General features: G+C 37.5%; 1 protein-coding gene across 14 annotated transcripts in view; it reads right to left on the bottom strand.

Moving 5' to 3' along the window:
* Positions 1–27897, bottom strand: part of MITF (melanocyte inducing transcription factor) — a 222923-nt gene that overhangs the window by 20842 nt on the left and 174184 nt on the right. For 9 of the 14 annotated variants that reach the window (XM_017542787.2, XM_017542788.2, XM_037743569.1 and 6 more), the window contains exons 3-5: positions 10149–10376; positions 9012–9095; positions 6870–6965 (exon numbers count right to left, since the gene is read on the bottom strand). In XM_017542787.2, the coding sequence (XP_017398276.1) occupies positions 6870–6965; positions 9012–9095; positions 10149–10376 (408 nt within the window). Of the gene's footprint in view, positions 1–6869; positions 6966–9011; positions 9096–10148; positions 10377–11433; positions 11598–27897 lie in introns of those variants that run through there. The other 5 variants (XM_037743572.1, XM_037743574.1, XM_017542793.2 and 2 more) reach the window with 3 other exon arrangements.

The raw sequence follows: 27897 nt of genomic DNA, 5'->3' as shown, positions 1-27897 counted from the left end.
AAAAAAAAAAAAAAAAAAAGAAAGAAAAAGAAAAAAAGAAATATTTAGTCTTCTCCAAGCTAGCATCAGAGTTTTTCCTCTAGTCCTGAATGGGATGTTTTAAAGCAGCGAGCTCCTCTTCTTTGGTTGTGTGTATGCTTTTCTTGGTAACTAGCTGGTTGCAGCAGTTTATAGGCCTGCTTTTGTAGAAGAGGCCCAAGATGAACTCCCTTCCCATGCCCTGAAATATAGTTTGAAATAGTAACTATGGAGAAATAGTTGAGTGACATCACTCCTTCCACTGCAGACAAGTGCCATTTCTAGATTAATTGAAACGATTTCTATAACTACGATTACTGGGTAAGACTCTATGTTGTTTAGCCCTCCCATTTCTTGATTACACACTGAATTTTATTCTACATCTGAGAAAAGTACATTCATAAAGCATTTAGGTGTGATTAAAGTGTTTAGTGACCGAGAGGTATCTAGTAAAAATTGTACTCAACAGAGTACCTTGCATCCTCTCAAATGAACACTAACATACAGATGAAAATATACCACAAAATACAAGCAGAGTCAAATGTTCTTCCCCTCACTGGTAGCCATTGCATCAATTTCTGTGATGGCTTCTAAACATATATTCTATGAATTAAACCCCTAGCTAAGAAGATTTGGGTGGGAGGCAATGGACATGGAATGAGATACTTCCCAATGGGCAAATCTAAGGCTCGAACAGGATTGCGGTGGGCAGGGAGGACAGACAGACTAGCAGAATACAACTTCCTCTTTTCTTCCTTTTTGAAAGCTGCATTTATAGTATATGCATAAATCCTCATATACATACCCCCCCATATACATGTACAAAAATAGACATTGTGGTCATTTAAAATGCCCTTGAATCATATTTCAAGGCCCTCTAAGTAACTGATAAAAAGTGACTTTCATTATTAGCTGTCATTTCACTAAGTGGTTTTATTTGAAATAGGTCACCTTCTCGGGGTCAATTTTGCTCTGTGTGTGTTTAGTTTTAATCTGTCCAATTTAACGCAAAGTGAAAGGTACTCACACATTTCAAAACAGCCCTGTAAAATAGCAGAGAGACTAAACTTATACAGCTGCCATGATGTCTGATAACTCCTTGGATTCCAAAGCTTTATTCCCCTATCTTTTGACAATTTCAGATTTTGGGAAAAGTTCTGGGTTTTAACAAACTAAGAATGTGACTTCAAAACTCAAGGCAATAAGCTAAAAAAAAAAAAAAAAAAAAAGATTCCCCTTGCTCTAGAAATGCAAATCATATATATTACATTTTCATATGCAAATTGTATACAAAACTCACTGTGTTATTATGATGATTTGTTATGGATAAATAATAGCAAGTGATATGTATCTCTAAGTCACTGATAGACCTACGTTGAATAGACATCAATCCTAAGCTTCTTCTGGACAGGAACATATTTTCTAACTATATTCCAAAGAAGAGGTATGTCCATGAGTAAGAGGGAGAATGCTTTCTGCCATAGAGGGCCTGATGGACAGGGTTGGGGAGACAAAGAGCAATGTGGGGGACACCTAGTGAGAAATGGATTCAGATGGGTGAAGACTATAGAAAGGACTGCTGTAATTAGCATGGATTGACGACAGTGCACACCAATAAGGGAAATGAATCAAAATCCCTATAGCAAGATGCCTCATTGAGTACTCTACTGAGATCAGACATCATTACTTCCAGTTGAAAAAGCAGCTTATAGCCCTCTATTTATTTCTCTGAAAGATTCCCTGCTTTGGCTGCTTTTCCCATACTTGCTGATTAGGAGTGGGCGGCAAAAAGCACGCCAGAATATTTTGCTGGGGGTCATGTCATTTTTGGGGGCCTACTTTGGTCAAAGCACAGGACTAAAATGGCACTTCATGTACAGCATCTTACTGATTTTTACAGAAAGAAAGCCAAGGTTTTTGCCATTGCCAAATGGAAGTTTTTGGTTGCAGGTTCATGTCCCACGTTAACAGCAGAACTGGGGGTGGGGAGAATATCAACATGCTGATATTAACCAATTAGAAACTGCAACTTTCAATTCATCTCCAATTAGACCTGAGGAAATAAAAACCCTGCCACTTACTAGCCAAATGTGGACACTCCAATCTACTGATTAATGAGGCAGAACTTTATGGCCTGTGCTTAAGGAGTCAGAGACCCAGATTAAAATCCTGCCTCTTTACTAACTGGCTCTGTGATATTGAGCAAGTTCTCTGAGGCTTCTGACAACCACTCTTCTCACAGGGTTTTTATGAAACTTAATAAAGTAGGTGAAACACAGTGCCTGCTACGTAAGTGATCAGTAAGTGATAACCGCTATGATTAACAATACAGTATTGTAATTTTGTAGGGAGTGCTGGATTCCCACTTTACAGTTTTGACAGTTGAGCTAATTTTCACTTTGATCAACAAAATCACCTGCCATGTTAATTACTAAGTACATGTCAATGAATAGACAATTTTTTACCAGACTGTAATGCAAACCTAAACACAGAAATCAGGGAATCTGCAAGGCTGAGGTGACCACTCATTATTCTAAGTCAGGGCTTCTACACTGGAGCTGATTTTGTTTCCCCGGATCAATGTCTGGAGGTGTTTTCCGTTGACACACCTGCAGGGGATTTGCTGCTGACATCCAGCGGGTGGAGGCCAGGGATGCTGCTAAGCATCCTAAAATGCACAGGACAGTCTCCCACCACAAAGACTTATCCATCCCAAATGTCATCACTTCCACAGTTGAGAAACTGTGTCCTAAATGGTGCTGTATGTCCTTTGTATCAACAGCTGTTATTTGCTGAAGCTACCAAAAGGAAGATTGACAGGAGTAATTTAAAATACGTCATTTAGCCATGCACTTTAAAGAAAGGATTTTGTGGTTCTTTTGAAAACTTCCCCCCTAAGTATAGTTAACATCATAATTAGGTCAAAATAACACCTTTGGAGCTAAGAAAGAAGAAGAAACTTGTTCTATTAACATGTATATTTTGTATATTTGTTGGGTTTTTACCCAGCCCATTTACCTAAATGACACGATTTCACTTCCAGAGCACAAGCTGCACCTTAAACAGATGAAAGCCACAGTCTAATCAGGACATATAAATTGAAGGTAGATGCGCCTGGGTCTATGCTCCCATCTTGGTCTGAATTGAGTTCTTCAATGCTGTGCTTCACCAAAATCAATATTTTTCCAAGTAAATGATAATTGTAAAATGTTATCATTTTTTCTCTCTGGATGGTCCCCTTCTCTGAATATCAATTAGCACAAGTAAACAGGGACTTTTATTCTTTGTTTGTGATAGTACAAGAGGGCCCTTGTGCTCTCAGAATAGTTATTTCTAGACTTCAATTCCCTTAGGACAGTTTCCTCTCTAAGTGTTCCTTCCACTTTATTTTTTTCTAAGTAGTTAACTTGAAATAAAGCATTTCAAATAATCAAATAAAAGGAAAAAAAATGCCTAACATGAAGAATGTTAAATTTAAAACTTACTGTGGGAAAAAAAATTAAAATGTTAATAGGTTGTAGTAGCTTTTTAATTTAATTTTGACAACTAAAACCCAAGTTCATCAAGAATAAGAGCTAGTAACTAACTTTTAGTGAGAGCTTATCAGGGCCCAACTGTTCTAAATACTTTTTTGTGGATCACCTCTTATAATTCTCACATTAATTCTATGGCAGTAGATGCTATTATGATCCCCATTTTACAGACAAACAGAAGCAGAGAGCTCAAATAACTCACTTGAGAGTATGTATTCAGATGTCTGGTTCAGAGTCTGTGCTCCTAATGTTGAAGTTACATTGTCTTTCCTTTAATGGCAAAATGCTGAAACAGATTTGTTGGAAGAAAACTCTAATGGAGCCACATTTAGCCTTTCCAGCATGGGGATACAGAAGAGAAGACGATACTGGGATAAAGTCAGTGACTTCTAAGGGTGGTTTCAGGGGACTCCTTTCCTGTTTGGGAATTAATTCAACTGTGCCCAGAGGATCTTTCCTATCTGGAAATTCCCTTGAGATGATCTTTCTCCTTCAGAATCAGCCTTCTCCCTTCAAAGAGCTAAAAGAGTCTCCCCCTTCTAGACAGGTACCCACCTGCCTCTGTGAGAACAGGAAGCATACCTGAATCATCTTTGTGTCCAAAGCACCTTGCCCGGTGCTGGCCACCTATTAGGCATATTAATAAATGCTAAATCAATCTTTAATATAGTTTAGGAGCAACCAGATAATGAAGGAACAAGGCCTCAAGGCTAATGTAGACTGAATGAAGAGGCATGAGGATTCATTCTACTTTTATATTTTTAAATTTGTTTTTTAGAGACAGGGTCTTGCTCTGCTGCCCAGGCTAGAGGACAGTGGTATGATCATGGTTCATTGAATCCTTGAATTCTTGGGCTCAAGTGATCCTCCCATATCAGCCTCCTGAGTAGCTAGGACTACAGGTATGTACTACTACCTCACCCAACTGTTTTTTTACATTTTTTAATAGAGACAGGTTCTCTCTATGTTGCTCAGGCTGATCTCCAACTCCTGGTCTCAAGTGATCCTCCTGCCTCGGCCTCCCAAAGCGCTGGAATTACAGGTGTGAGCCATAGGCCCAGCCAGGTGTTCATTCTAAAGGACAGGAGCATATATGGGGTCATGACAACTATCTTCAGAAGGGATGGTATGTGGAAAAGTTCTCCATGAAGCAAACTGGAACCCATGCTGCAATTTACAGAGTGATTTACTGTGGGGGATATCATGAGATAGATATGTCTCACGGATATCTCACATAGAGCTTGACACATTATAGGGGCTCAATGAAGATCAGCTGAATAAACAAATACTATCAATATTATTTAATATTATAATTAAAAAGTTATACTTAATAATTTAGGTTACATTATTGAATACAACTAATGTTAGTGAGTTGACTGCACAATATAGGTATATTTAACAGTCCCATTTTACAGATGTAGAAACGTAGTTTCAAAAAGCTAAATGACATGCAAGGTCACAGAGGAAATGGCAGATTCAGGACGTGACCCCAGATCTGGTCAGAAATCTCTAAATCCTAACCATTGTGCTTTGCTATTTCCCTAATGAGCTAGTACAGATCCTTTTTTGGAGGCTTCCAAGAAGCTGGATGCCTGATTACTAAGTTAGACCAAATGATATCAAAGGTCTTTGCCATTACAAAAAAGAAGTCAGTGATTTTACAGAATCATGTCAATTCTACAGTCCACTTGAGTGTGCCCAGGGACCCATTTGACACCACTAGCAAGATGACCGCTCTCATGACCAAGTTCTTTTGAGATGACTGGGCCATTGCTAATTAATGCTGCTAGAGCAGTGAAACATTGTAAATATACCCATGTCTTTGGGTATATTTATAAATTCCCCAGGGCATGCTCCATCAAGTGTTTTGTTCATGTTCATCCTAGGATTCTGACTGCTAGACAAGTGTAGTTGGCCCCATGGGATACACCAACTTGTAAACAAAAAGGTTTCATAGAAGCCAACTAAGGATTCCTAGAGGTTGGGAGAGTTTGGAATGGAAACTTTTATCACAATAGCAGAACATGTGGTTCTTCCAAAATCAGGGGATGGGTTTAAATGGGTGGAAAGTAGACAAACTCTAAATATCATAGAAGAAGCTTGAGGTTTCAAGAGGAGTCCTCACCCCACATGAGTTCAAGGAAGTGAGCTTGAAGAACTGGACCAAGATGGATTAAGAAAAAGAAAAAAGAAAAAAAATGCTAACTATAAGACTCAATTTTCTGTGGATTCTGGTGTACCTAAATAAGCGCTATCTTGTTCCCTGGCCAAGGGAATTTACTATCAGAAGTTAGTCTTATCTTTAAAAAAATTTATTTTGGCAAAATAAATACATGTCATAAAATTTGCCATCTTAACCAGTTTTAAGTGTACAGTTCAGTAGTGTTATGTACGTTCACGTTTTTATCAGACAGATCTCCATAATTTTTCCTCTTACGAATCTGAGACCCCATACCCATTAAACAACTCCTTTATTCCCTTTCCTCTCAATAAATATTAGTCTTTAAAATACTAGTTATTAAGAATATGATAGCCTCATAGCATTGCTGTCAGAGAAGACAGAAAAGGATTACAGAAGGTATTTGAAGACTTACCAAGAAGGCCTGGCTCTGATACACCCAAGATATGTAATCTTGTGTAAGACCATCTAACCTAGTTACCATTTAAAACTGAGGGCAATGATACCATCCGAACCTGACTCACAGAATAATTGCAAGGACTAAACAGTATCTGCAATAAGACTTTGGTAAAACAGTGACATAAGACTAAAATGTAAGGAATGAAGGAAAATAAACAATATAGGCAAGCCTCTAAATTACAGAGAATAACAAGTAACATACAACAGTAAATAGAACCATTGGTTCATAAACTGAAGTTGGAATAAATTTTGCTGTTGGAGAAGGGTAACCCCAATGTTTCTCTATCCCCTAAGAATATGAAAAAAACTTCTTGAAAAACCGCACCAACTTTTTCAGGCCAACTAGAACACCATTGTGAACGGTGCAATTCAAAATAGTTCCTTTGGCTAGAGGGTTGGGCATTAGATGTCAAGGGAATTGGAAGGGCTAATGTCCTACTGAAACTGTTCTTGGACTCCAGAGAATGTAGAATTTATCATGGAGTCATTCATAAACTTATAAAAATTCTTAATTTCTGATGACAAAGTCACTTACTTTTGATCCTGATATAATTCTCCATTTTACGATTAGTACATTTCATCAGTGAACCAGTTGCAAAGACACACTAAAAGTTTAAGAAAAAAGAAGAGAACCCTGGAAACACCTCAAGATTTTGTATTTAAAAAAAGGTTATCAATACCGTATTCGCCATTTGCAAAGCAGGATCCATCAAGCCCAAGATTTCCTCATTATAACTTGATTCTAGACTAATGATGTCATCAATTACATCATCCATCTGTAGGAAAACGGGCAACAGGAGAGAGACAAAAATAAATAAAACTATGTAACACAACCCAAAAAGAGACTCATGGTCTTTTTTTACCCAAAGTAATAATGGTCTTTAGTTAGATTCTAAGAAGTAATTGTCCTCTTTCCACTCAAATAAAATGCTACTGAAGACCATCAACACTAATAGGTGATGAGAATGATACTTGTAGCCAGCATTTAATGAGTGATTATGAGTTGCCAAGCACTGGGTTCAGGGATTTCCATGGGCTAAGTTTTCACCCTAACAAAAACCCTATCAGGCAAGTACTATTATTATAGCAATTTTCCAGTTGAAATAAATGAGAAGCAGCTTGCCCAAAGTCACACAATGAAGAAAGACTGGAGGCATGATTTAATTCATCCTTTCACAACTATGCTAAACTGCCTGCCCTAAATAGGAAGGTATACCAGAGCACCTCATCACGAATGATAGCTGTCATTCTACTTCCTTTTTTCCCTAAAGACGATGGCCCATACCGTTTTCTTAGAAAAGGAAAAAGCAAACGGTGATTTTGCCCTTTGGTTCCACAGGGATGTGTGGACAGTGTGGCTCCCAGGCCACTGGCTGTCCCTACACCCAGCCTACAGTGACTTGTAAAATAAGTTTCTCCTTGTACAGCTGCCAGTGTGGTTGGTACTCCCCAAGGAGTACACCAGGACGAGGTTATCATTACAGTCGTAGAGCTGACATTCCCACTAGATCAATTTTATTTCTGAAGTACCAAAACATCAGTTATGATAATAAACAACAGTGATTACATGTGCATTGCAGCAGTTTCAAAGACAAGTCTGTGAAAACATTTCTTTGTAAACACCTATGTATTTGGGCTAGTTGGTATGTCTGTGCTTGGGTCTTAATAGTACTTCATAGTTATACATGACATCTCAGAACTAACAGGGATGCTCTTGCGTCTCTTTTGCCACTTACATTAAAGAGAAGAGGCTCCAACATCATGGGTTTGGGTTGGAATCCCAGTTCTCTCACTTTTTAGATTAGGGGCAAAGCCTCCAATCTTTTAAAGCCTCAGTTTGCCAATCTATAAAATGGGGGGTAATACTATTTACTGTCATATGGATTCTTATATGATTTCAGGACAAACTGTACAGTGTTCAAAGTACCAGAATATAGTAAATACTCAAAAAAGAAGTCTTATTAAATGATCCCTAAGAAGAATAATTGGCCAGTTTTGAATAACTACTATACAGTGTTTGTTAGGTTCCATTTCTATTGACATCACTTTTATTTGTTTTGTTTGTCTTTACGAGATGATTTTCTAATTGTAAATAGGCAAATAGGCTAGGAAACTTATGAACAAAATTTCCTTGCTATTTTTAATTTCGTTTTAAGAAAATTAAATTAGTGGGCTTGATGTGATAGCATTTTTAAAATAATTTTTTTCTCTTATGACAAAAGTAATGCAAGTTGATGACAAGAAATAAAGGCAAAAAATTCTGTTGCTTATTATTCTCTCCTATATCTATATACATGCATAGATATATAAATAGATATAGCATAGTTTATATGTCCACTAAATGGGATGCAATGGAAGAAACTTTAGTTACTTGGGAAAGCATCCATTAAGTATTATTAAATTAATAAAGATAGTTTCAAAATATATGCTCCATGAGATTCCATTTAGGAGACAATATAAAGATTACACACACACACCTTGGTTTTCCTAATACAAAAATTGCTAACCTACAAATTTGCATAACATATTGATAATGTTGAATGACGTATTTGATATCTTATTTATTAAAATTTATATACTTTAAGAAGTTTTTAATGTTTTGGAACAACTTAGGGGAAAAACACATTTTAGTTTATTCTCCTTTGTCATTATTTAATCATGAGATACTATGAGGAAAATGGCACTGTTTATAGCTTTCTCTATTAAAAAAAAAATCAATGGGGTAAAAAAAAAACCTTAAGTTTTCAGGAAGGTGTGATCCACCACAAATATAGACTCTCATTACAATGTGTTATATCCTCGGCTGCCAAGTCACTTAGTACCTGCATACAGGATGCTCGTGAATGCGTGTTCATGCCTGGGCACTCGCTCTCTGCCCTGTTTTGCTCTTCAAACTTATAAAATCCCTGCAAAAACACAAGCAAAAACAGCCTGTAACTTGGATTTGCAAATGACTTTTTAATGACCGCTTCACACAAAGCTGATGGCACAGCAATAAGATGAACTAAGCTTTCAAACAAAGTGGAATCTGACCAAAACATGAAATAATGAAGGTAGAACTTCTGTCAAATCATCTCGCTAGATGACAAATATGGGTAGAGAAAAATAAAGCCGTTGGTTTGGGCATAGGGGCAAAGATTTTAGTCCCTCTAGAAATTAAAATCAACCCAACTTGAGAAAAGTTGCCTCTGAATTTGCACAAACACTTCATAGTATATAGAACAGTAAATCCCATTAAGATGAAGCTCATCATCTCATAATTTGGAAATAATGAGCATTGAATCACAACTCTCAGGTATTCGTATGCTCCAAATTTTGATGCACCAATTAGCTTGAAGGTAGTTTGAGTCTTGTCTCCAATCCAGCCTTTACCAAAGCAGATTTAACAGGCAGCGGCAATTTTATTATGAAACAGAATGTATCCAGGAATTAAGCCTTTGCATTTCTGTTAAATTCTCATGTGCTATATGATTCAAATCCATCCATGCACATTCCATGCTTTTTTTTCCCCCAACTCAGGGAGAAATAAAAATAATATTCCAGACATTCACAACAAGCGGAACTTCTAAACCGCCTGTCCCACACCTCTTCTATTTTTGCTTTTCCTTTTCCACCTCCCCTTCTCCTCTCTCTGCATTTTCACTCTTCATAAACTGACAGGCATGGAAGAGAAGAGAGCACTTAGCTAAGGAAGAAGAAGCAAGTGGCAAAAGTGTCCTCGCCTCCACGTTTTACTTGGAGCGGGCCAGATCTCCCGTCATGTGCCGTACACCCAATAACCCAGCGACGGCGACAAGAGGCTGGAATGCCACAGCCAACATGGTAATCGGTGACACAGGCTGGTACATGTGGCCATAAGGACAAACTAGAGTCCACAGTTAAGTGTGGGAGTCATATTCAACAGACAAGTTATTTAGCGTAAGAAAACAGGAGAGGAGAGGAGAGGAGACATGAATTACCTCTTTTTCACAGTTGGAGTTAAGCGTAAGCATAGCCATGGGGCTGTTGGGTGCGCTGCTCCCCGGCACTGGTGGCATGACATGATCGCCAGGCTGGTTTGGACATGGCAAGCTCAGGACTTGGTTGGCATGTTTATTTGCTAAAGTGGTAGAAAGGTACTGCTTTACCTGCTGCCGCTGGGCTTGCTGTATGTGGTACTTGGTGGGGTTTTCAAGGTGGGTCTGCACCTGAACATAGCCATGGAGGGAAAAGAAGACAGCACGATTATTTGTGAGTTTCAGACAGCTCTTCTTTCAGGCACAAACATGAAACTGACCAGTCCACCAACAGAAGAAATTATTAAGCCTTTGTTATGTACCAGGCACTGTGCTAACGGATTTTGATATTACTGAAGTTTAAAGTCTAACTCGTAGGATTTGGGGTAATACTTTGCCCTATTTTATTTCCCTGCTAATTAACTATACATCTCCTTCAAACCTTACATCCTTCTTCTCATACCTAATAACTAAAAGTTTGAAACTCTCTTAGGGGAAAAATTTCCCCAACACACATGAAAGGGTTTATTAAGATGAAAACAATTTAGAAAAAGTGGCGTAACTCAGTTTATTTCATTTTCCTTGGCAAACAGAACAGCTTTCTTTTTAAAACACACACATACATTCATGTACAAACACACACACACACACACACACACACACACCCCTCCTTATGAACCAACTGTGTAAAACAGCTATAGAAAATAAACAGAAACCTTCCAATGATTAAATCAACTAGTTGTGGATTAATTCTCCCACTTTCATTTGGACATGATTATTCAACATTTTAATTAAGAAAAAACTCAACATAAAAGCAATTCTACATTAAGCAGTTTCTTTCAAATGCATAACACTTATATGTATATGTTTTAAAAGGCATAACTATTAACAAACCACCAGGATATTTTTTCTCCTTTCCCACAGACATTAATTCAGAATGAGAAATATTTTTCCCAAAAAAACAACATTATTCAATTTTAAGTCACTTTTTTCTTGATAAACACAATTTAATCTTATGAGCAATTGAACAGGGGCTGATGAAGATGGTTTAGCCATGCACTAGGCAAAACAAAAATTCTACTAATATTTACTTTGTTCAGTTCTTATGGCATCAAATAATAAACAGCATTAAAAGACCATATTTGTACTTATCGAAAACAGTATGTTTATTACAATAACATAAAAAGTGGATTAAATCAATTTATTGCATTATATTTCAAAGATTGAATATGAGTCAGAATAAGCTCACCTGATAGTGATTATATTCTAGCATTTCCAGCATAACAACGTTTTAAGTGACCCCAATCCAATGTGAGACAGTAGACTATTGCTTCCTCTGCTTTCTGTAATTCCAATTTGAAGACAGACTGGCATAGAGAAGGCACTATAAACAAGGTATCCCGAGACACCACCGGAAACTTTATCACAGAAGCCCTGCTTATAATAACCTAAGCTAATTAGTTATGCATGTAAAAAAAAATTGTTCACACAAGGGCCTTTTTTTTTTTTTTTGGTTTGGAAGCCCTACGAGTTTGGTCTTAAATATTGGTATCAATTTTTCCCCCTGGCTTGATGTCATGCTTTTTTTCATAGATATAAAGGAACCTTTTTAAGTGATGAGCTATCAAAGTCAAACTCACTGTCAGATCAAGGCCAATTCACTATTCATCTTTAGTTCCAGTAGTATTAATAGACAATGGTATTTCTCTTTCATCAATAGGTTAATAGCTGGTTGCCCCTTTGGAGGAGACATCATCTAAAAGCTACTATTACATGAGACTTTTCCAGTGGCTGAATAACTGCCACTTCCAACTGCAGGATGACTATTTTTTAGTATAGGAAAAGACTCTGTGCTGAACGTTCAAGTTCAACAGCCTCTTCTTGCATCCTGGTCTTAATACGCACCTTATTCTTAGCTGGGTAAATGTGTAACCTGCCTATTGACCTCACATCAGGAAGGTAGGAACTATACTAAATAGAACGTAGCACACACAGAAAAGAGGTATATTTATGTGGATAACAAGAAATAAATATCTCTCATTTGACTCTCAAATGAAAAAGCATGAGCATTTTTACTGAGAATTTTTAAATATTATTCTTAAGTCTATAGAAGAATGAGTTACCATATACACAATTCATACCTTTACATATTTATTCCTTTATTCATTAATTATTGACTGTTATGTGCTAAACACTGTACAAAGCATAGAATATACATTGTGAACAAACAGATATAACTTCCAGCTTTATGAAATTTATATTCTGGGGTGAGGCAAAAAGAGAAGAGAGGCAAGCAAATATATACCTATACATTATGATAAATGCTTAACATCTACTGCTGACAAATGTTAAGCATAAAAATTTGAAATTTATTGATGTTGTTTAAATGCCCCGGATAATGCAGCCCTTTAGGTTGACAATCTTAAGTTCTTTGAAATGACTGATTTAACATGTACACTGAGGTTCACAGAGACATTTTTTTTGTAAAGGGTCCAGACATGATAATAATGAGGACAACAGATATTACTAAAATAAACATAAAATGAGGGCAATGAGTGGAATGTGCTTATTTCACTATTACACTTAAAAAGGAAAGAGATTCACATTTAAAAATAAATGTTAATTCACTGGTAGATCCTCATTCTTTAATGAATCAGAATATTATGCCTTAGTAAAGAAAGAAGCAATTTGCTTTCTATGTGGCACCGTCAGTGAGGTCTTTATTACATCCAGGTTTGGGTAAGCAGAGTGGGATATATTTGGCTCTTTTACTATCAATAATTTTTTATTTTTCAATGAAGTTGAAAGCAGATGGCCTATAAACACTATGCAGGAGACAGAACATCTCCAGCTGTTTCCAACCCAAACACTTCAAACAGGCAACAAAAATGAGGAACATGAGCTAGGAGGAAGGTAATAGTGAGTAAGGAGTAGTGAGGTCTGTGGCAAACTAGAGGACACACATCTACCAGGCAGGAACAGCAGATACAAACTGCAGCTGATTGTGGCCATGTGGGAATACCAGTCCAGTCTAGCTCGATCTCCCAATTTTTCAAGGGTAGCTGGCAATCCAAACTTCTTTTTAAATTAAAATCCTGTAGGTTTAAAAATCTGATGCCCAACTATTTTGTGTTTCACAAAGTACAAGCCTCAGCCCACAAACCACTAGAAAATAATCTCTGTTGTACACACCTATAAGGATAATCTTCATATTTACATTCCCTTGGAGATGGCCTCAGTTATAAGAAGAAGTTTTTTTTCTGAGAAGTTAATGTCCAAATCCAGGCATTTCCTGGTGCTTCTTTGAGAGAGAACGTGCCTGACAACACAGTCAGTGGAGTAGTTAAGAGCTTGAAACCTGGGTTCAAATTCTGTCTTTGCAACTTACTACCCGTGTACCTTCCGCAGATCATTAACTTCTCCAGGCCAGCATCTCCTTGTATATTGAATGGGCATGACAGTAGAGCTTGCCTACTAAATGTGTTTCCTGCATTAAATGAGATCATGTTTCTAATGGCCTTAGCACAATATCTAAAATAGTAATTCTCATTTTTGTCTTAGGATCCTTTTACATTCTTCAAATTTATTGTATTTACATGGATTATATCTATCAATATTTAGCATATTAGAAATTAAAATTGAGAAATTTTGAAAACACAATTATACATTAGCACATATCTCACAGGATGTCAGAACAATGACATCTCAACATGACATGTAGCCTTTGGAAAACTCTACTGTATACTGGTGAAATGAGAGTGAAAAAGGAAAACTATATCTTAGTGTTATCTGGCAGAACCCCTGCAAGAGTCTTGGATACAACCACGGCCCTCTGATTATAATTTGAGAAACCTTGATCTAGAATGTGGTGGCATTCTAGCATCATCACTGTATCAGCAATGTCACTCCCCACTGTGGACAGGTGGTATGTGACATAGCCTCTATATGTCCACTTCCCTCCCTCAGAAGATGCTGGAGAAAGATACTATTCCTGCCTGAACTCCCTCATAGCATTACTATGAGGCTCTAAAGCCCTTTGACAATTTAAAAAGCCATATAAATATAATTTTTTGTCTTCAGCTATCCTAATTCATAGCTTTTTAGTTAATAACTTTGCTTTCATTAATTTTTAAATAGCCAATCAAACAATCATGCAAATGAGAACATATATGTAGCATTAAAGAGGCCAGAAACATCTTTATGATTTCCTGATAATGTTTGCATGTTTTTGAACTTCCAGCTGACTAACCACACTAAGGAATTCAGATAGCAAAAGTTGAGTACTGCTAAACACTTGAAGTATAGATCACAAAAATAAAGCTAAAATACTTTATCATGAAATATTATTTATTGATATAACTCATATTTCATAAAATTATGCTATCTGAGTTAAACGGCAAACAGCCTAAGGCTTTGCAACTTTTATTCGTTGTTACTGCTCCTATCACTTTGCCCGTTTCTTTTCTTCATTCAGATCTTGCATTGATAGCAAGAGAATTGGAATGGATCACTTCCTAACTGTTAACACTTTAGCTTTGCCGCTTCCTGTGTAACACTGACAGGTTATTTTCCAACAGTTTCATTCTAAAGAGATCTTGGAGCACATCACATGTCAGTTTAAGATGGTGGCTGTAGATACTACCATCTTGACTGACAACAGAATTCACTGGAGAAAAAATACCCCTATCTAGATATCCACTGTTCTTTATTCTCTCTGCTATTCGTGAACGAGAATTTGAGAAAAAGTGAGTGTAGATTCTCTTAATCCTTTTAGTTTATTTATTTATTATAATTTTAGAGATAGGGTCTTGCTATGTTGCCCAGGCTGGAGTGCAATAGCTATACACAGGTGCAATCGTGGCACACTACAGCCTTGAACTCCTGGGCTCGAGTGATATTCCCACCTCAGTCTCCCGAGTAGCTACGACATGGTTCTACACCCAAATAACTATATTTTTTAAAAATAGCTCAACAAAATGTTCAGATTTATCACTTATGTTTAGAGAGAGAATTTGTTATTTTGCTCAGTAAGTTTAAAGAAAACTAAATGGATTATTCTTTAATCAACTGCTATCTACCACCATACCATTATTGTTTTCATACAGCTTTTAAAATGGCAATCCAAAGGGAATGTCAGTTATGCAATCATATTTCCTGAAGAAAAGTAGTAAAACAGAGAAAGCTAGCTTTCTAAAATAATTGGGATAGTCGTGCATAGGGTCACATCTGATTAAGTGCCAAGGTTCTTTGCAGTCCCACAATATTACCACAAAAGAAAACAAAAGCCCAGAACATATGTCCTTGGACACATAATCTTGTTTACCGTACAATCTGCACAAAGGTATCCTTAACCAAATATAAAAACAACAAGGGTATGAATCCTGACCTAATGGAGAAGAATCAAAATCGATGCAAATACAAAGCAAACTAAAGAGCCTTAAAGAAGTCTTAAAGAAAGAAAGGTTCAAAATGGCTATGGCTGACTAACTCAGTGCTTTTTCTCTACAACAGAAGTCTGTCTACCCATTAGCCCAACTCAGTCTGCTGCCTATGTGGTCTATAAAGTAAGAATGCATTTTACATTTTTAAATAGTTGAAAAAAATGAAAAGAATAATATTTCATGACACATGAAAATTATATAAAACTCAGATTTCAATGTGGATAAATAAAGTTTTATCAGAATACAGCCACGCCCATTAGTTTACATGTTGTCCAGGGTGGCTTCCTTGCTACAACAACAGAGTTGAATAGTAGTAGCAACAGAGTCTGCAGGGCCTAATATATCTACGCTGTGGCTTTTTATAGAAAACGCTGACCCCTGCTCTCTAGGAAAGTTTCACCAAACTAGAATTGAGCTTTCCTATTCAACAGAAGTTTTAGCAGGATTTGGAGGAAAAGAATGAGGTGATTTTGATAAAGAGAAATGGTATATGTATAAATAATTTCATAGTTGTTTTTCCAACTGTTATCTTAACTGGACAAGCATCTTTGTAAGAATACAGGATATGCTTAATTATCCCCTTCCCCTCTTTTAAAGATAAAGAAACAGAAACTGAGAGGAAACCTAAACAACTTGCCAGGGTTAGAAACCATAGTCACGTCTCCATTATTCTGTCCACAGTGGCGAACTAGAGAAGCGCCCTCCACTGTGGATCAGTTCTGATCTAGGGCTTTAACTGAATATAGAGGGAAAGATAAAACTGTGTAAATCCAGACATGTATTCACATATCCCAGTGTGCACAGATAAGTATATATGAATTTATATTGCATATTTATGGGTCTGTATACTTTCACACTACTTCCCGTCTTACTACTTTGTAGGCTTCTGAATTCAGATAATTGAGCTATAAATATGTAAATAAAAAGGAAATATGTAAATATGTAAAGAAAAGGAAAGGATAACAAATGTACTTTTCTGAAAATTTGATGTTAGCATAGAATAGACTAGCTCTACCAAAAATTCCCAGCAAGTCTTTTATCCTTGGTTAATGACCTATAAAACAGTGCGCTTATTATAAACCACGAGATGGGCATACTTTGGTTTTAGGACAAAGAATATTTCGTAGCCTCAGGAAAAAAGGTGTTATCTATAAGAAAATTCCTAATATATACATTATTTTTTTCCTCCCTCAGGCTAAAATAAGCCAAAGACCATGATAATAAAAATAACGTGTAGTTTTTATTACAGCCTATAGAAGAAGGAGGGATTTAGGAGTGGTAGCCATCTACCTATAGAGTATTGACAACCAGAGAATAAAACACCACTTTCAGAATCAAATTCCTATGGGAGAAGCTGCAGCAAGACCAATACACTTAGCCCATCACTCACTTTAAGAGAAAACCATTTCTCTTAAACAAGTATCTTATAAAACATTATGAGTTGATACGTCATATTAAATACCAGGATGTTTTAAAATACAAAGAACAGAATTAATGCTCATTCTCTCAAACTTGTCTACCATGTACCAGATGCCACACATTTTATATGCACTCCTAGCTTATGTCAATTCAAAGTAAAAGTAAGAAAGATATGTGAAATAACCACATAAAATAAAAGTAAAAAAGATATGGGGATAAACCACATAAAATATTCTTGAAAGTCTCAATACACAGTTTTGTTTTGTTTTTAAATTGTTTCACAGCTTCCTGGTTAAATACAGAAGCAACTATTGAAGAGATTTGATTTTAACTTCTTACTTTGAGTTGTTCCCATCTTGAGAGAGTATACTCAATTGTCCTCTTACTATTCATAGACAGTTAAATACAGGACTGGGTGCAAATGTTAATGTGTATACAAATCAGTTGAGGATCTTGTTAAATGCAGAGTGTGATGCCACAGGTCTGGGCTAGAGCCCAAGATTCCGCATTTCTAACAAGTCGCCAGGGGATGCTAACCGAGCTGGTGCAGGGAACACACTACATCCTGAGCAGCAAGACTTTAATACGTTCTCACCTGGACTGCTGCCTTCATCAAAAATTATATGTTCACCATTCAATCAACAAACATTGCTTGAGCACCAACTAGATGCCAGGCAACTGTGCAAATCTTACACAGATTATTTAGATAAGGGCCTCACAGAGAATATGAGATTGATGCCCAGACCTGAAGTTGGTAAGATGAGCCAGGCAGATTGGCAGGAACAGGATCCCAGCCAAGCACACAGCCCTCAGGTGTGAACAAGCCTTGGTTGTTCAAAGAACGGCAAAGAATAACATATATTCTTAATATATGTTATTTACTTGGCTTTCAATTCACCACACTTGTCTGGTTTTTCTCTTCCCTCCTTCATTTCTTTTCACTCTCCTTATCTAGCTTTCTCCTCTTTTCCCTCTTAAATGTCAGAGTGCCTCAAGGGTCAGAGCTTGATTTCATCTATGTACACTCAGAGCACTGGTGATCTAACCCAGTCACGTGGATTTAAGCACCCCAGAACAGAGAGGTCTCTGAGAACCAGACTCATCTCCACTGGCCTGAGAGATGGCACTGTTTGGAGGACTGCAGACATCTTAAGCTCAGCATGTTCATCCACTCTTCCAAATCAGCTCCTCCTACGGTCTCCTGCATCTTCATAGTTGGCAACTCCATTTTTTTCTATTAGGTTGAAACATACAAAATTGCCAATTTTTTTTTGGTCTGTCAAAAAAATGGTCTCCTTCTGGCTTAATTTAGTTGCTCATTCTACAAACCATGGTCATCTTTGACTCCTATTTTCTTTCATACCCTGTATCCAACCTATCAAGAAGTATTGTTTCTATCTCAGAAAATATCCAGAATTTAATGGATTTTCACACTCTACTGTTACCATCTGATCCAAGCCATCATCTCTTCAAACTTAGATGAGGAAAACCTTATGACTCTTCTACCTGCTTCTGTCTTGGCACTTGGACAGAGTATTTTCAATACAATGAATAGGGGGGTCCTTGTGATATAGTCAGATCAAGTCACTCCTCTACTGAAACTAAACCAAACCAACAAACCAAACAAACAAAAAACCCCACCTCTGTAATGGTTCCCTACTTATCTCTGAGAAAAAACCAAAACCAAAACAAAACAAAACAAAAACAAGTATTTGCAATGGCCTGCAAGTCCCTATATCAATGCTAATCACATGTTTATTAGAAAGGCACATTCCAGGGCCCCAAACCAGAGTTAATGAATCAGAATCTCTGGATACGCTGTTCAGAAATCCATACTAGCTTGTTAGTTCTCCAGAGAGAGTATATGGACTCCTGTCCACTATGCCTCCTTCTCCCACTCCACCGCACCCCAGGATCATTACCTCATTGACCTTGTCTCCTATAACTATCTTCGGGACATATTCACATTTCCAGCCCACACTCTACCAGCACTCCTGGTTATCTGTCCTTTGCTCTGCTTTGTCCAGAACATGGCTTGGCATACAGTGGGCACTCAGCAAGTATTTGGTACATCATGTAGCAGTGTGGAGCCAGTGTGGTTGGCGTGTAGGGCTAAGAGGCAGAACTGAAGAACAAGGGGCCACACTGTATAGGCAGGGGTTGTAGGTTAGGATTCTGACCACCTCTGGAAACGTCCTGAGAAAATGGAGTGTGACAGTCCCTCACTCTTCCTAAATCAGAAAGCTCTAGAGAAACTAAGTCTTCAGGCTCGGCAGTTGATTCACAGTATGCCACCCTATTCCACATGATAAAGCTTCCTTTTCGATCGGAGTCTGCCCAAAGACTGCCAATTCTTACAGCTCTCATCTAGCAGTACAACAAGCCAGTAGGGATTTGTGGGTCTCAAACGCCTGAGCACCTTATTCCAAGGTCCCCAAGCTGGCAGTGCATGGACACAAACCACAAGCAAGGCTGTTCACCTAGACAGAATTTAGTGGTCTACGAATTTGTCACCAATGATGAAAAATTGGGAGTTTTCAAAACAAAATTTGGTTTCTGGTTTCTCAAACCAGAGTTTGGATTTTTCTTTTCTGGTTGATAAATCAGAAGATTTAGTGATACCAAACTGCACTCCCACTGGGCCAGCAACTTATCAGAGTTGAAAGTAACAGAGTTGAGAAGCAGCTTCTCCCTTTTAATGAGCACTGACTCTTAATTTTGTAACACTCCCATCACACCTTACTCTGACACTGACAACCGACCTGCTTTATTCATTAACCCGTCTGATTTCTGAAGACTTTTAAATCTGCAAACCCTACCTGACCCATTCATACTTCATAACCCTGAACATGGTTCTAAATCTGATAGAATGATAGTGGCATAAGTGTGTTCAGAAAGCTACATTAAATGAACAATCTCATATAAGAAAATAAATCAGTAGAACTGTAACAGAAAAAATTTAAAAATGGATATAAATTTTAAAAAGATACATACATGCCCATGAGTCAATGGCTCTGTTCAAGAACTTTTCTAAGGAGATGATCAGATACGGGACAAAGGCTTATGTACACAGACATCTATTACAGCACTATCTCTAACAGAATTAGGTGGACTATTGCCTAAGGCATGTCACCCATTTTTGTCAATAAAGTTTATTGGAAAACAGCCACACTTTCATTTATGTATAGTTTATGATTGCTTTCAAGTGATAACAGTATAAGAGCATAGTTGAGTAATGGCCCCCAAAATCTAAAACACTCTGGTCCTTTATAGATAAAGTTTGTCAGCCATTAGTTTCTAATAGTAAATTAAAAACAAATATCTAATAATAGGCCATGGATTAAACTAATTATAAGGGAGCCATATAGTTCAGGCTTTTCAGCTCAGCACTATTGACACTGGAGCCAGTTAACGCTTTGTTGTGGGGGTGAATCTGCGCACCACCTGCTGTCTCCCAGCATCCCTTATCTATACCCGTTAGATGTCAAGTAGCACAGCATGTCCCAACCCAGTTATGACAACCAAAAATGGCTCCAAAGATGGCTAAATGCCTCCTGGGGACAAAACAGCCCTGAGTTGAGAACTGCTACATATAAATGGATCCTATACAGTCATTACAATCCACATTTTAATCTAACAATTTTTTTATTTCTTGTCTAGTACACCACACTGAATTTCATATATCAAATTTATTTATTTATTTTTTTACTCTAAGTTCTGGGGTACATGTGCAGAACATGCAGATTTGTTACATAGGTATACATGTGCCATGGTGGTTTGCTGCACTTATCAACCCATCACCTAGGTTTTAAGGCCTGCATGCATTAGGTATTTGTCCTAATGCTTTCCTTCCCCTTGTTCCGCATCCCCCGACAGGCCCCTGTGTGTGATGTTCCCCTCCCTGTGTCCATGTGTTCTCATCGTTCAATGCCCATTTATGAGTGAGAACATGTGGTATTTGGTTTTCTGTTTCTGTGTTTATCTAACAATATTTAATGAGGGTGAAAGTTCATTAATGTAAGTGGGAACACAAAGCAAGTTAAAAACACTATATATGCTGCTATCCAAAATTGATTTTCAAATGCTATTTATATATATGCATAACCTCCAAAAAACTAATGACAAATTACTCAGTCAAGTCTCAATAATGACTATTCCCAAGCGATAAACTTTGAGTGATTGTTATTTTATTATTTTCTATAATGTACATAGCACTGATTTTGTAATTTAAACAAGCTAGACATTCCATGAGAATTAAAGCCTACAGATCTGGACAAATAAAAATATATTCAGGCAAAATTCCTCTATTGAAAATTTTGCAAACAACAAATAAACACATGAAGTGGTTACACAATGGTGAAATTTGCCTTGTTTCAACTTTTTCTTGAACTGTTTGATCAGATGGAGAGGGCTTTGTTTTCTCTGAAATTTTTGATCTAACATTCAAGCTTGTACAGTTTGCATTTGTATAATATTTGACACATTTTTATGGTTTTATAAAGGGCCACGATTAAGTGGTTCAATAGTGCCCTTATAATGGCCCATTGTCAGGACTGTCCAGGTCCCCCCTCCTCATGGGAGCTGTGAGTGCAGCATTCCACACGCTAGAACTTTTCCACGTGCCCCAGTTTAGCTCTGCCTCAGAATTGCAGACGTCTTTTTGTTTTAGCATTTCCCCCCTCAAATGCCCCCATTGTTTGCAGTTTATTGGGTATTAGAGATGATTACAGCACAGGCAGAACAACTCCTTCTCATAAGAACTGACACTCTTAAGAAACTGGCAGTGGTCAAGTTTGTCAGAGATGAGAACGTTGCCTTGGGCCTAAGCAAAAGGTCAGAAAGCCCCTAGTTAGAGATGAGAGCTGCTGAATGCAACTGGTTTGAAGGTCAAGCCCGCATGAGCTAAAAACTGGCAAAAAGCAACCGCCTCATATTCACACAACTTCAGGATCTATATTATGAGACTGAGGGTTCTTCTGGTTTTTGAGAAATTGCATTGCTTTGGGAAATTCTTAAAACTGGCTTTATAGATTATGTGATAATGAAATTCCAGATTGGAATTAACCTCACCAACAATAGCAGCAGCTTGGGAGTGATTTCCAACTGTGCCATGCACCGTGCTGAGAGTTTTGCATGTAGGTTTAATGTGACCATCCCCACTTAACAAACCATTCATTAATTCAACCAGGATTTACTTAGCACTTGTTTAGGTGCTGAAGACTGAGCAGCAACTAAAGCACAGACCTGATCCCCCCAAAATCATATTTAAGGTGGGGAGGCAGAGACAAACACAGAGTAGTGAACCTAGAAAGGAACAAGAATCTCATACAATGAGAAGTGCAATGCAGACAATAAAAGAGAAAAAAGGGCCATTGCAACAAAGGTATTCTAGAGGCAACATGGTGGCTGGAACCCCAATGACGAGAAGCCGGCTATGGTGAGGTACAGAAGAGATTAGATACTGAGGTGGGAAGTAGCCCGGCATATTGGATGAATAAGAATGAGATCAACAACCACAAAGCCAGCAGTGTTGGAGTAGTGACATGGTCAATGAGTGCCCTGAAGAGGATATCTGGGCCAGATGTTGTAGGGCTTTGCAGGCCATTGAAAGAAATTTAATTTTTATTCTCTGCTACTTGTAAGAAGCCATTGAGATGTTTTAATAGAGAATTGACATGACCTGATGAACATTTTTTAAAGTTCCCTGGCTTCTTGGCTTGGACTAAGTCTAAAGTAAAAATATCACATACATTAAGGCACTTTCTTATATAATGCTCTGAAATGCCTCACACCACCATGAAGAAGTTGTTATAAATTGTGCACACAGCTATAAAACACTCCATTTATGCCTGCGTGGGACACACAGCTAGGAATATGACCCACTGTCAGAGTAAAATGAAGAGAGGCAGTTTAGCATTGTTAAACATCTGACTGGAATTTCAACTAGATCTGAGTTCAAGTCCTGAGCAAGTTGCTTAAATGCTCTGGACCTCAGTTTTCTGTTTAAAATGGACCCTACCTACCAAATAGTTGCTGGAGATGCTGATAAGCTTAAGTGACAAGATGCATGAAAAGTACGTGGCACGTGTACACATGCTCAATAAATAAATAATGTTCTCTAGGATTGTTAGCCTTGGAATTTTTGCTTTCACATCCAAGTGGGTTAGTGTTAAATCATATAGCTCATCAATCCAAAAAAATATAAAGCCACCAAGAAGGAGAGAAGAGGACATTAACAAGTGAAGGAAATATTCAGCCTCTTTCCCATATCTTTTTATCTGATTCTCTTTAGCCAACTCAAATATCACAGATAGATGGTGAGCATAAGAGGAAAAGGGGAAAAACAAGAATGTGAGGGCTGGGACACTTGCAGGCCACAGTCTCACACAGAAGGCTTTTGTGATATCTTTCCTCCCTTACTTTCAAATGAGCTGGCTCAGTGATCCTTTAAGTGTATTTTAGGGAAACTGTAAACCCCTGAAAATTATATGCAAACTTTTGACTGTACATTTTTCTGGGGAGAGGTTGAACAAACTACGAGTGACATTTAAAGATGAAATTGTGTCTAGGATTTGCAAGTTAGGGGGAGGTATCCATGAAACAGGATGAGCCAAGAGTCAATAACTGTCAAAGCTGGGTGATGAGTATATGAAGGGTTCATTATATTATTCACTCTGCTTTCATGTAAATTTGAAACAACCTCTACACATTCACAAAGTGCACACATATTTATGTATCTGATATTTTATTTTTATTTGTTTATGTCCTCTTTATCCATAAAAATAAAAGTGTTATGGTAGCAAGTGTTTATTAAGCAAGCACTTAGCACATCTATCAAGTATCTATCAAGCCTATTGCAAGCATCAAATATCTGCTTTTCAGCTTGCTATTCTGGACCTTCACTAGCAATTTTCTTCTAAGGGATCTGACTTGGTGTTGCATGCATTGGTTATGGATTCAGGATGATCCCTGTGATTTTCTGTGGTGTTGTCAGCACGAGAAATCAGAGAAACATCTTGTTAACAAGCAAAATAAGCTGGATTTGCCCATGGAGTGCCTCATTGATCTAATCAGGAGTATGTGCTTTAGCCACAAATGAAATGTTTTTTACAAACCTTACACAGAGAGTACAGAACTGAATTTATATTGAACTTTTCAGATCAACAGAATCAGGACTACCTGTTTCAAACAAACTGGTCAAAGATCTACATGGATGTCATATAAAACATGTAATCAACTGAAACTTAAGCTTACATAGGTATTTAGGTGGAGCTTTATTTTCCTTACTATAAAAAGTACATTTGCAGAAACACCATGACTTATCATACTCTACAAAGCGAATTCTCAGAGATTTAAAATTTTTTGAAAATCCATAAAAATCTATTAAGGGAGGACACACCTGTACAAGACCAATATATGTGGTTTGAATAGTCCCATTTGGATTTGTGTGAAAAAAAATAATGGATAAAGCATATAAAGAGGAAAAGGACAAAGTATTTCTTTGGAGAATATAGGTAGGAATTTTGAAGGACATAGGAAAATGGGCAGATATAGAGACTCCTCATAATTAGGAGAAGAATTAAAAAGTGAAAATAGGCTGGGCTTGGTGACTTATGCCTGTAATCCCAGCACTGTGGGGCCAAGGCAGACAGATCACTTGAGGTTAACATGGTGAAACCCCCTCTTTACTAAAAATACAAAAATTAGCCAGGCATGGTGGTGTGTACCTGCAGTCCCAGCTACTCAGGAGGCTGAGGCAGGAGAATCACTTGAAACCGGAGGCACAGGTTGCAGTGATCTGAGATCGCATCACTGCACTCCAGCCTGGCGACAAAGTGAAAAGTGAGACTCTGTCTCAAAAAAAAAAAAAAAGAAGAAGAAGAAGGAGGAGGAGGAGGAAGAAGAAGAAGGAGGAAGAAGAAGGAAGAAGAAGAAGGAGGAGGAGGAGGAGGAGGAGAAGAAGAAGAAAGAGGAAGAAGAAGAAGAAGAAGGAAGAAGATGAAGAAAAAAGAAGAAGAAGAGGAGGAGGAGGAGGAAGAAGAAGAAGGAGAAGAAGAAGAAGAAGAAAACAGCATTTACTGAATACTTACTATGTTACAGGTAGTTTTAATGAAAGTTTTCAATAGATTCGCTTATTTAATCCTCACTAACATCCTATGAAGTAGTGGATGTTATTATCCACATTTTTAGGATGAGAAAATTGAGGTTTACCTCTAATTACCTTATGAAGCACTACCAAACTATGAATTATTTATAGGACTCATATTTTCAATGTAATATTTCTGGTTTTGAAACTGTTCGGAGGACCTATGTCATCACTATTTCTTTTGAGTATTTGTTTTTGTACTTCATTATAAATAAGTCTTCTCCTGAAAATCTGGTCCTCAGCTGGGTGGACACTGTTGTTAAACCAAAGTGCCACTGAATTCCAAAGTGAATAGAAGCAGCCCCTCAAGTCAGCAACCCTTCAACAAAGACAGATCCTAACAACAGAGAAAGTCAATATGGACATTTATTCTGGGAAAACTGCCTTAGGACTTTGAGTAATTTAAGGGTTGATGGTTTCCTCCTTTCTTTTTTCGTGAGAAGGATGAGATGGGGTGGGGCTGATCAGCGGGCAGACAAACAATCTTCTAGACTCAATAGCAATTTTTGTTAACCAAAAGCATCTCTGTATCATGAGATTTGTAAAGGAAAGGTTAAAATACTGTATGATATAGTAATGTCTTTTATAAGAAAGAAAATAGGCCACTGTATCACTGAAATACCAGTTGTTACATACTCTGTTGTAAACCAGTAACAAAAAAGGGAAGAAGAGAAATGTCAAGATTGCCCTTTTGTTAAAAACCCAATATGTTATGTGGCTTGGATAAAAACAAGGACTAAAAAGCAATGGTGTAGTCAATCCTCAAATCTCTATATATTGCATAGCAGACAGAAAGCGGGACCACAACATGAAAGAAAACACCTCATTTCTATCCTCAAGGAGCTTACAACTGAAGAGTTAAGTGGGGGAAACAGGGAGGGTAACCCACACAGAAATTTACATTAAGGTGCTCCTGCCTGTTAAGATGGGAGCCCTCAACTGTACAGGCAATTTTGCCCTTCAAGGAATTTTAAGCAATGTCTCAAGACAATTTTGGTTGTCTTAACTAGGTGAGGAGTGGGTGCTGCTACTAGCATCCACTAAGTGAGAGTTCAGGGGTGATGCTAAACATCCTACAACACACAAGACAACACTACAAAACAAAGACCCTTTCGTCCCAGTGTCAGTAATGCCATAATGTAGAAATCCTACCCAAAGAGAGGCTGTACTAATTTCCTACCCAACTCCTTTTAGTGGAATATTTCAGAAAAAGCACACAGGTATCTCATGAACTATTTACATGCTTCCTTCTTATATCTGACATTCACAGTTACTAAGAGTTATTTAACATATTGTCTTGACACGCAAGGGAGACCTATCTAGCTAACTAGAGGGTGTAGGAAACATCACCTTCACTGTAAATAGCCTAATAATTCAATACTGAAGAATTCAACTGATTTGAGTTCTGGACAGTCACATGGACAGGAAAGGCTATGCTGTTAATCGAGAATTATCAGTTCAACACAATAATAATAAACTATGCCCTAAAACAATACAGAATGAAAGTGTAAAATTCTAAAGATTCCGAAAGCACACTAGGAATCTGCTTTTGGTTTTTCTGGGTCATTCTGAATATCAACTATGAGTGCATTATTCATATCTGAGAGTGACGCTTAAAAGTCTCTTATAGCAAGATTTAATGGGTATATGAACTATGTGTGTGTGACTGTCTGTCTGTCTGTCTGTCCAGCAAAGAGGCGGTAAAGGAAGGCAACCACAGCAGATATAAATGGAAAAGACCATGAAAACAACTACTACTCAGAATAAGCATTTTGTTAATTCACATTTCAAAAAGGAAGGAAATTCTCCTTCTCGTTTAAAGTGCCATAATCCATTGTGTCACAGTTAATAAAAAGCACAGTATCAAATCTAGACTGCATTCCTGAAAGCCTGTTACAGCTTTATGTCCTCTTGTATATGGAAAGGTTGAGTAGACACCACCACCAAAACAATTCAAGGACCTTCGTTTTATCACACTATTAATACATTCGTTAGGATGATGTAAAATCACTGGCTTAGTTTACACACCCATGCAACCAGTGAACTAACCGGCTCTCCCCTTCTGTCCAATGAGCTGTGCTATTATTTATGTCTGAAAAGAGTCAACTGCACCCATCATAAATGAGATGTAGTCAATCACTGTGCATGATGAACAGGCACCTCAAGGGCTGAAATCTGAGTCACCTTCATGCAAACTCAGCTGTGCACCATTGTCACTGCTCCATTACCTCAGCTTTCTTTGCAGTCTTAGAAAAACCTTAGACTACTAACACGGCAAATGAGATCTCTCAAGGAAGAATTCAACTCCTAGAGAAAAGCAGTGGTATAAAACGCGAAATGCAATACATGACGTGCTTCCTTCATATCTTTAGGGTTAAAGTGTCATTCAAACATCAGTAATACTACTAACATTGTACATTAAAAATAAGAAAACAAGGTAATCAAAAAATCCTAAAACAATAAAGACAAATATAAATAAATACAAAAAGCTCCAACTCCCTACTCTCTCTTATCTCTACCCTTTAATCAGTTTTAGAGTTTACATGCATTCTCTACACTTATTTATAGATTAATTGGAATAAAATTAAATAAAAATATAATTATATATGTACCTACATCCATTCAAAACAAACATCTGGTTACATAATACATTTTTTTCTTTTTAAAAAACAATAATATACCCCAGACAACTTTCCATGTCAACACA

This window comes from Cebus imitator, unplaced genomic scaffold (assembly GCF_001604975.1).
Source record: "Cebus imitator isolate Cc_AM_T3 unplaced genomic scaffold, Cebus_imitator-1.0 Scaffold147, whole genome shotgun sequence".
NCBI classification, from domain to species: Eukaryota; Metazoa; Chordata; class Mammalia; order Primates; family Cebidae; genus Cebus; species Cebus imitator.
Note: the sequence above shows the minus strand (reverse complement) of the source record. Positions and strands in the feature narration are given on the sequence as shown.